This window comes from Castanea sativa, chromosome 8 (genome assembly GCF_040712315.1).
Source record: "Castanea sativa cultivar Marrone di Chiusa Pesio chromosome 8, ASM4071231v1".
Taxonomy (NCBI): Eukaryota; Viridiplantae; Streptophyta; class Magnoliopsida; order Fagales; family Fagaceae; genus Castanea; species Castanea sativa.
In genome coordinates, this window is record NC_134020.1 from 21,990,877 (window position 1) to 22,001,416 (window position 10,540).

Below are 10,540 nucleotides of genomic sequence, written 5' to 3' on the forward strand. Positions count from 1 at the left end.
TGAGAAGGAGTTTTGGGCTATGAAAGCCAAGATTTTGTGGTTAGTTGAGGGTGACAGGAACACTACATTCTTCCATACTTCTACTTTGGTTCATCAGAGAAGAAACCGCATCCTATGTTTGAAGGATAGGGCAGGCAATTGGATTGATGGAGATAGGGGTATTGAGGAGTTCATTAGGGAAGGTTTCTTGGATCTTTTCACTACTACTCTCTTGTATTCTTCTAGAATGCAATGGAATCCTCCTTGCTCGCAAACTTTCTTGAAAGATGAGGATGCAAGTACTCTTGATAAATAAGTAACGGATGAGGAAATAAAAGCCGGTCTATGGGTGCTTAAACCTTTTAAAGCACCGGGGCTTGATGGGCTCCATGTTGGCTTTTTCCCATGTTTTTGGCTTCTAGTTGGGGATTCGGTGAAAGCGGAGATCAAGGGGATTTTCAATACGGGAGTGGTACCTAATTTCTCAACAGAACACTAATTACCTTGATTCCAAAATGTAAAAGTCCGCAATCCTTGAAAAATTATTGTCCTATTAGCCTCTGTAACACTACTTACAAAGTGATTTTTAAGATAATTGTGGCCCGGATTCGTCCTTTCCTCTCTGAGTTGGTCTCTCCTCTTCAAGCAGCCTTTGTTCTGGGGAGACAAGGTGTGGATAATGCAATCATTGCACGAGAGTTGGTCTATACTATATCCAAGAAAAAGGGGAATGATGGGATTATGGCTATAAAGTTGGATTTGGAAAAAGCTTATGATCGTTTGGAGTGGGGCTTTATCCGAGAGACTCTAAAGCTTTTCAAATTCCCTGACCGGCTAGTTTCTCTGATCATGAGCTGTGTTTCAAAAACCTCTGTCTCTGTATTATTCAACGGAGGGACCCTTGATCCTTTCCTTTCCTCAAGAGGGATCGGACAAGGTGATCCGCTTTCCCCATACCTTTTTATCTTATGTATGGAAGTTCTTGAGGCGCTAATCGCAGAGAAATGCCAAGCCAAGCTTTGGAATCCGATTAGAGTGTCTCAAGGTGGCCCTTCCTTCTCGCATCTTTTCTTTGCTAATGATCTTATACTCTTTGCTAAAGCTGACCACAAGAACTGTATTGCCACTAAGGAGGTGTTAGATTTTTTCAGTGAGTTGTCTGGACAAAAAATCAGCGGGGATAATTCTCGGGTTTTTTTCTCCCTTAATATGGATTCTGGCTTTAGAAAGGAGATGTGTGGTATCCTGGGGTTTCGATCCACTTAGTCTTTGGGCAAATACTTGGGGTTTCCCATTAAACACACGGGTTCCCCTCAAGATTTCGGATTCATTATTGATCGTGTGCAGAACAAGTTGGCGGGGTGGAAGGCCAATCTTTTGTCTTTTGCAGGAAGAGTTATTCTTACCCGTTCAATGACATCCACCATCCTCAATTATGTAATGCAGGGTACTGCCCTCCCTGCGAGAATTCTTCAAGGGGTTGATAGACTTAGTCATAATTTCCTTTGGGGTTCGTCTGAAAACAAGAAAAAAGTGCACCTTGTAGGTTGGGATAAGATAACTAAGCCAAGAGAAGAGGGTGGTCTAGGCATTCATCCGGCTAAGCCTAAAAACACTTCTCTTCTTGCCAAACTCAATTGGAGATTTAATTCAGAAAAATCTTCCCTTTGGGCTTGTGTTTTGTCTCATAAGTACCGAACCTGGAATACCCGCTCCTTTCTTAAGAACTATTCGTGCTATCCTTGTTGGGCAGCCTTACGGAAGGGAAAAGCCACTTTTAATAAGGGCACAAAATGGATTGCAGATAGCACCAGTGGTCTGTCCTTCTGGGATGACAAGTGGCTAAACAGCCTTTCGAAGTCTCATCACTGGTCCTCTTAACAAAGGTGAGGAAAATATTAAACTTGTGGATGTTGGAAATTTTTTTGGCTGGAATTTGGAGCATATCTCTTTCTCCTTCCCTAAGCAAATTATTTTGGAAATGAAGGCAACTCCATTCCCCCTCCTAAACCGTGGAGTTGACCGTATTTGTTGGCAGTCCTCCCCTAGTGGTGATTTTATATTTAAAGATGCTTATCATCTTGTGTTAGAGGAGGAGCATGGTAGGAGCTTTCCACTGTTTAAAGGAGGATGGGTGTGGAAGGTTTGCTCTACCCCGAAGGTGCAATGTTTTCTTTGGAAATGCTACCACTTGAGCATCCCTGTCCGAGCCATCCTTAGAGATAGAGGCATGCAATTAGATCCGGTTTGCCCTGTGTGTCAGGCTGAAACTGAGTCCATTGAGCATGCTTTGAGGGACTACCTAGAGGTTTAGAGTTTTTGGAACTCCTTTTCTCCTCCAACCCACCCTTCTCTTTTCTATGGAGCTAACATTATTTATTGGCTTCGTCTAAATTGTCAAAGCACTCGCAAATGTGGGGTTTCTAAGATTGATTGGGGTATTATCTTCCCTATGGCTGTGTGGTCTATTTGGTTTCGCCGAAACAACATGGATTTTGAAAGGCTAGGCAATCACAGAGATTTGCAAAGCCAGACCTTAATGAAAGTTGCGGAGGTGGCTTATTTGGGCATTAATAGGAAGCATGTGTCAGGCCAAGTAAGAATTTAGGTAAAATGGACTCCTCCACCCCTCCATTGGTTCAAGCTGAACTCTGATGGGTCTTCATTGGGTAACCCGGGCCTAGCAGGTGGAGGAGGAATCATTAGAGACAGTGCTGGAAACTGGGTGAAAGGATATGCTCAGGCTATTGGGGTCACCATGAGTGTGGCAGCAGAATTATGGGCCTTAAGGGATGGAATCCGCTTGTGTATTGCTCTCAATCTGCCTGCTGTGGAAATAGAGTTGGATGCGAAAGTTGTGGCTGATCTAGTAACTAGTAACAGCTGCAGATTAAATAGCATTGATGTTATTGTGTTTGACCGTAAAGAAGGCCTTAAGAAAATCCCTTTGGTCTGGATCAAGCATTGTTTTAGAGAGGCCAACAAGTGCGTTGATGCCTTAGCACGTCATGGAGCTTTACTTCCACATAATTTTACTATCTTCTTAAGCCCCCCCCCCCCGAGGCGGATGTTGTAATGCTTATTAGTTTAGATGCTGCTAGTTGTTTGTATGACCGAATTGTTTCCTTTGCTGTAGAGGCTTTTTAGTTCAATGAAATTTTCTTGTTGACCAAAAAAAAATATATTCCCAAACATTGCATGGGTTTGCAACTAGTTTATACTAAAAATGGCTCAACTCCCTATAAAAGTCAATTGATTGCATAATAAGATTCAATCTTATTAGATGCACAAATACACCCATTATTAGGACCCAATCAACAATACATGGAGCAAACTTAATGTTACATTGATCAAAATTAACAACAGGTATATATATATTTTAGATAGCATGTGAACAAACTGAACTAACTTAATGCCCATTGTCAGTTGTCACCTACCAAAAAAAATCCATATTACCAAAAAAAAAAAAAAAGGTTCTTTTAGTAATATGAGTATATCACTATGGCACTAAGTTGTTGATGAAACAATGTGAAGTGAAAGATTATTGCACTGTAATGCATGCCTAGCCTCTTTCACATCTAGGATAGTGCCAACTATGGTGTTAAAAAAAAAAGGATGTCTTCGAACTTAACCAAAACAAATTACCTATAAGAAATTGCACACTTTACATGAGGTGAAGGGGAAAAAACTCCCCATCTCTCATATAAGTGTGTTAGGTTGATTTTCCATAACCTTGTTGCATATATCTTGAATTAGCAGGGTCAAATTCAAGTAAGAAGATCCCCCAACTTCAACATCTCTCTTCGCAATCTCCCCAAGCTTTCTAGCTCTTTTCTTCCTCTGTTCTCTTTCCTCTCCTTCGTCCATTAGCCTGTCTATGGCCCCCTTAACATCTTTCTTCTTCATCAACACTGCAATCGTCTCCTCCTCACCCCACTGTAAAGGATCCTCCACCCTAACCCTCACATCAATTTTTAGTACTTGCACTATTAATTTCTCATCGATAAACTAGTTCCCATAGTGGCCAAGTAAGCATTGGCACCCTAGAACATATTGCTTCTATGGTTGTATTCCAACCGCAATGTGTAAAGAACCCTCCAACTGAAGGATGTGATAATATGAATAACGGTGGAGCCCAACCCCAAATCAAAAGGCCACTCCCTTTGATCCTTTCTTCAAACCTCTCTTCTAAAAGCCACTTTTCCAATTCTTTCGACTCATTTCCTTCCCTTACAGCCCAAAATGAATGGTCTGTTTGACGCTTCTAAATCCAACCCAAGCTCTATCTGTTGGGAAGGTGTTAGATCACAGTCTTCCAAGGCAGACATAGACTACAGAGCAGGAATCAAGCCACTTTTTGCATTGATACTCTTCAATGGAGGCCTTGTTACCTCTCTCAGCCATATCTAAGTGCTCCTTATTGCAAAGCAAAAATAGGGCCAACATACCAGACTCTCTCTTCCCATGCTTTTTTGTATTCTTTGACATATGCTGACTCCAACTCTTCGAAAGTATTTAGACCCCATATAAGGCTAAGCTACCTGCTACTATTTGCTCACTAAGTTTCTTCATTCTTGAATCTCTAGGAAAAGGCAGTTAGGAATTAGTAAATTCAACATGGACAGGCAAGCAAGGCACGACAAAATACTCTGACTCAGAGGATATCTTCTCTTGAGCCTTGTGAACACAAAGGTTGAAAGTACAAGAGACAAAAGCTACTTCATCCGAGGAAAGAAATCCTTGGAATGTGAAATTTGCGAGCAATATCACTTGTCAAGGCAAGCACAAGCCGGAGATTATGCAGCTTGGTTATGGTGTCAGCTTCTCAAACAAAATTTCCACTGGTTGAAGTAGCATGCATGTTGAAGTGAAGAAACTTGTGCCCAATTCTATAGAAGGCAGCTTGTCAAGATTGTCACATCCTTCTGGTATTCCTGCCGCCTCTTCACATGGAAATTGAAGTGGGATAACTTGGATTTGGAGCACAGAACTTCATTATATTTCTGTCACAAAGCAAACGCGCATTCAAATATAAAATCTAGATGTCCAGTGCCAAATTAGAATAACTATCATCATCAAATATGAGACAGCACACTGATATGATAAACACCGCTTAAGGCAAGAAATAACATCCATCCAGCCAAGGAACGGGGGTAGTAGGGAAACCAGGAGAAGTAAATGAGATGTTAATCCTTCCAATTGAAAACAGGAAATGTTAGAAACAAAAATTTCAGAAATGAACCAAATAATAACTTGCTGCCAGTCCTATGAAGAAGAAAAAAAAGTCAAACCACTGGCTAAAATTAATTTAAAGGAGAAAAAACCCTCATAAATTCAACAAATTTGAAAGCTTGAAAAAGTAGTGGACTTCAATACCAACTAGAAGAAATGGAAGTTCTTATATTGAAAGAATTTACACAAAACAGAATTGGTAATTACATCTTCAATGCCATTGAGAAATCAGAGTGCTCTTTGCTGTCACTACTAATGCAAACTACAGGGAGCAGACTTGATAGGATAACTGTGAGCTCCTGCAAGCCATCACAAGAATAAACAAGCACCAAAAAAATTATTGCTGTATGTAATATTTGTAAAGTGTTTTGAGACCGAATAGTTGTTTAATGTCGTATAATATTTACGAAGTCTATAAACTAGTAACAGTTTCTGTATAGAACAAAATTGTTGCAGTACATAGTTAAAGCCTAGAAAGACATAGAAGAAGAGCTTATACCAAGTATTTGCATATAGAGCATCCTCTAAATTCTTAAAATCCCACAACATGAATTCTACATCCTCCCCATTCCTAAGAAAACACCTATATCTACTGCAATCAAGGGTTTTTTCTTTCCTTCCAGATATGTCAACATGACAAAGTTTAAACGGAAAAGACCATCAGTTCATCATAAAATAAAATCATAAACTCGATTATAAGGCCCTATGTAGCACCCATTAGTAAGAACAAAAGGAGCTCATGAGAAAATTTTTATTCCTTACAAAGGCAACATCGTGATCTTTTTTATACCTGATGCACAGAAAATAGTAACGTCATCCCTTTTGACTTTCATGCATATGCATGATATTGTTGATAGGTTTTCTATGTGCAGGTTTTTGAGAATATATATGTATAACCCCAATTCAGGAAACTATTCTACCAAAAATAGGAAACAACATATACACAGTGCAGCATCATAAACATAAAACTTGAAGCATTATTAATGTATCAAATCTTACAATTCCAAAATTGTAGGGACAAGTCTAAGTAAAGCTCACTTTAATTGTGTCCGGGTGATAAGGCCAACCATCTGACCTAAGGCTTCTGCAGAAGATATGCGAACCTATTTCAAACAAAAATTAAGTGAAATAACAAAACCAATCACTTCAATATATTGCTAAAAAATCCAAGCAAATAAAAAATAATGGAAGACATGTATAGGACATTCAACCAATCAGCCAGATAAAAACATTATAAGATTGCTAGAAAGTTTAAAACCAAAAAAAAAAAATTAGTATAACACACGCATAAAATTTCATGTACATAAGACATTTTTTCTAGTGATGATTCAACTTTTCAGAGAAGCATTCTTTCAACATCAAACTGCAAAATCAATAACACAGAATTTAAACAAAAGAAAAGTTTTAAAACATTGTGATAGGAAAGAGGAAGACGTATTATTTCAACTCTACCAAATGTGACTGCACATGACTCAATGTTAAGTAGAGAAGGATGAAACATCCAATAAAAATAGAACAGAGTAAGAATAAATTAGCACCAGACCAATTTTAAAGCAGGGACAAAAAAATTGTCAAGGTAAGATATGGTAACAAATACAAATGGAAACATAACTAATACCAAGGTATAGTTGTAATTACAAGATGAAGGTTCAAAAAGTGTATAGAGCGAGAGAATACCAGCAAAAGAACCGAAAAAAAAAAAATGCAAACCTTTAGGTCCCGTAAAACTGCCCATACTCTCAATAAAAGCTCAAAAGCAGAATTTAAAAATGACCTGCACTAATGTGGAAGATACATGACAATGCTCTTCACAACTTGGAAGTACAGAGTTAGCAGAAGACAGTGAAAGAAACAAATAATTGGGAAGCGATATCCACTGATGCAAACCGTCTGAAACAGGAGAAGCATCACATACAATGCATTACAAACTATTCTCTGCTTTAACATACTGATCAATCAACATATGCAACTGCTGCTCTGCCCGACTTCTCCCATCCTCTCCACTAAGTTCTATAATTTTAATAATTACAAAAGGTATATATGAAATCTTACATGAAAAATCTATTAACACATACACAATCAGATGAGTTATATACTTAGTTCTGTGCAAATGTGGATAATATTATAAGCTCCACTGTTCTTCACTCTTTCAATAAAAATTAGATCAGTACGAAGGGATCAGCTATATATTCATAATATTTACCAGGTACATGCACTCACACGCTGAAAGACCTATGAAACAGCCATAGTGTTCAAGCTCAAAAGCATTATTATGCAAGCAGTGACACATTACACAGGCATACTTAAGAAACTTTAGCAACTGGGAGTGCTTCCACAGAATTAGTACTCCTTATTCAAGAACGCAACCTTGAATGATTCAATGATACACTTCCAATTAATTTTTTCAAAAAATTCAATTTAAAAATATAGAATTCAAAAAATGGAACCAAAATCTCTATTAAAATACTCTATTCAGATATTAGACGAATGTGATGGCAAAACCAAATTATCTCATCACTTAATATAATGCATTTCACCAAAACTTCTAAAGACGAAGAAATGTTATTGTTTCAAAGGAATATCCAAGTCAGGAAAAGCAAAGACCTTTTGATTATAGAATACCATATGGGAAGGATTGCACATAAGAGAGTGATAAGGTTAATGATAAGGAGATTGACATCATCTGCAGGATCATTTGGCAAAGCAAAGAACCCAAGGGTTGCCTGTCGAATTTATCAAGAGATTTATGAAATAAAATCTTTTTTTAGAATAATATTCCCATTATTAATGATGCATAATCCAAGTTGACAAAAAATTTATACCTTCATCACATGATTTTGTGTTTTGACCATTTCTTTTGGTTCCACAGAATCCAAAGTAGTGCAGGCACTTAAAGCAAGGGCCAACAGAAGCACCCATAGCGGAAAAATCTATTAGCACATGCACAGTCAGATAGAATTATATATATAGTTATATGCCAATGGATCACGTATATAAGCCCCACCGACAGTATGAAGGGATGATCCATATGTTCATAAAAGCCACCAAGTCCATACACTCACATGCCAAAAGAAAGAGAACTTAATACCTAGAAAACAATCCCACCCCCCCCCCCCCCCCGCAGGTCTCTGAAAAAGAAACCTCTTCAATCTATTAAGCTAAAACATTATTTCAAACAAAGCTGTATATTACAAGGCTACTTTGACAAACACCGATACACAAAACATGACTAAGCTACATATTCTAGCACAAAAATGCTTTGAGGCTTCAAAATGTTAACAAAAAAGGGACAAAGCCTTGATTGTTTTATGCTTCTTAAACATTATTCCAACTAAAAGAAAAAAAAGTATTCCCATCCAAAAATACAAAAATGAAAAGTGAAAGAATCAGAGGGGTGTAGTATCAACAATAGCCTCAAGTATCTTCTTTTCCAATTCAGATTCATCAATCCACAAGGAACTCTTCCGGTGCAGCAGCTCTTTCTTCTCTTTCTTCTTCTCTTCCCTCTTTGTTTCTTTCATCCTCCAATTTTCAAGCTTCTCAGCTCTTTCCTTCAACTGCATTTGTACAACAAACACTTGGTAAAGACTCCAAAATGGTAACTGAATTTTGTTCGTAAAGTTCTGTCCCAACTTATGAACAAACCTAAAATTCAACTTATTCACAATGCTTCTCCCACGTTTTCTCAGCAACCAAACGTAAATGATAAATTACAACAAAATTAAAACTTAGAGCCTCACATCACATCCCCATATTTTCCAACACTTCCTTAGCAACTAAACATGAATTCAAATATTCAAAACTCTTTTCCCACATTTTCTCAGCAACCAAACATAAATCACGACAAACCAAAAGTTTAAATCTGTAAAGAGGTTCACAATTCACATCCCATTTTCCAACATTTCCTTAGCAGCCAAACACAAAATAAAGAATTTAAGAGAAAAAGTGAGAGAGAGAAGACGTACTAGGGTTTGGCGGAATTCTTTCTCGGCGAGCTCGCGCTCATGAGCTCGGAGCTTAGCGGCCTCGGCTTTGAGCTTTTTCTTTTCCTCATTGGCTAATCGAAGTGCCTCTCTCCTGGCCTCGTCTTTGCGCTGCTGCTCGAGGCGCATGAGCTCGACCTCGCGGATGTACTCCTTGCGGACCTGCTTGACTTGTTTGGCGTAGTCGCGGCGGAGCATGGCGAGCCTGCGCTCGGCGACCTTGGGGTCCCGTGGCCGATCGGAGTTCCACCAGCTACCGACATAGGAATGGGACTCTAGGAACTTGTGGTTTTGTTGGTGGTGGTTGTGATGTGACGGCTTGGGGGTGGTGGTAGAGAAGGTGCGAAGGGTTTGGGAGAACCGGGTGGTAGAGAAGGTACGGTACAAGGACCGAGAAGTGGACATTGACATTGTTCTTGGCGGTGGCGAGAAGGACAGTGGAGCGGACGATGCGGCTTTGCACGGTTAACACCGATCGCTCCCGGACTCTCTCTGTCTCTTTGTTAAAGTTTGGCAAAAATACACTTTTTGTCTCTATATTTTGGATCAATTCTCATTTTAGTTTTAAAATTGATTTTGTTACTAATGCCATCTCTAAAATAAGAAAATCGTTTCTAAAATGGTCCTTGCCGTTAATCAACCAACGGAAAAATTCTACGTGTCTAACGGAATGTACTGGTTGCTGACATGGCATTGACGCGGTTATTAAAATATTATTAAAAAAAATTATTTGGCATTTTTTAACTACCACGTCAGCATTTTAATTAATAAAAAAAAAGCCAAATCAGAGAATTTAAACTAAATTAAAAAACAAACCTTAAATCTAATTAAAAAACAAACCTTTAATTTCTTAATTTTAATTTAAACTGAAAATACAAATTTTATTTAAACTAAAAATTTTTAATTTCTCAATTCTCAGTTTAAAATTTTTTTATCACAATCCTCTACACCAAATCCCAATCCCAACTGCACGAACCCAAGTTACCCAACCCAACATCAAATTTTTTGTTAGTCACTAACATCACAGCATCAATTTAATCCATCTCTCTACCCATTGTTCTCTCACTCTCTGTCTGTTTGATTTCTCTTTGATCTGCTCCATACCCAGACACCTATGGCCAAAGACACCAAGCTCCAAACTCAGAAACCCATAGCCAAAAACCCCAAGAACCTATGGCCAAAGACCCCAAGCTCTGCCTCTCACGATTTCTTTTTAATTTCTCTTTAATTTCAATGATTTCTTTTCATTAGACCATTTTTTTCATTAGCCCATTTTGAACCCATGATTTGGGTTTAGAGAGAGAGAGAACTCATGATTTGCGTTTAGAGAGAGAGAGAGAGAGAGA

At 38.4% G+C, this 10,540-nt stretch overlaps 1 protein-coding gene and 1 pseudogene across 1 annotated transcript; both read right to left on the bottom strand.

Annotated features, from left to right (window-relative positions):
• Positions 1 to 3,531: 3,531 nt before the first annotated feature.
• Positions 3,532 to 6,028, bottom strand: LOC142606007 (UDP-glycosyltransferase 73C4-like; annotated as a pseudogene).
• Positions 6,029 to 8,340: 2,312 nt separating this feature from the next.
• LOC142607058 (uncharacterized) lies at positions 8,341 to 9,725 on the bottom strand. The gene is made up of 2 exons (XM_075778468.1): positions 9,177 to 9,725; positions 8,341 to 8,768 (listed from the first exon to the last, which is right to left on the bottom strand). The coding sequence occupies exons 1-2, from the start codon at positions 9,603 to 9,605 to the stop codon at positions 8,598 to 8,600; spliced, it is 600 nt and encodes a 199-aa protein (XP_075634583.1). The 5' UTR covers positions 9,606 to 9,725; the 3' UTR covers positions 8,341 to 8,597.
• Positions 9,726 to 10,540: the final 815 nt, after the last annotated feature.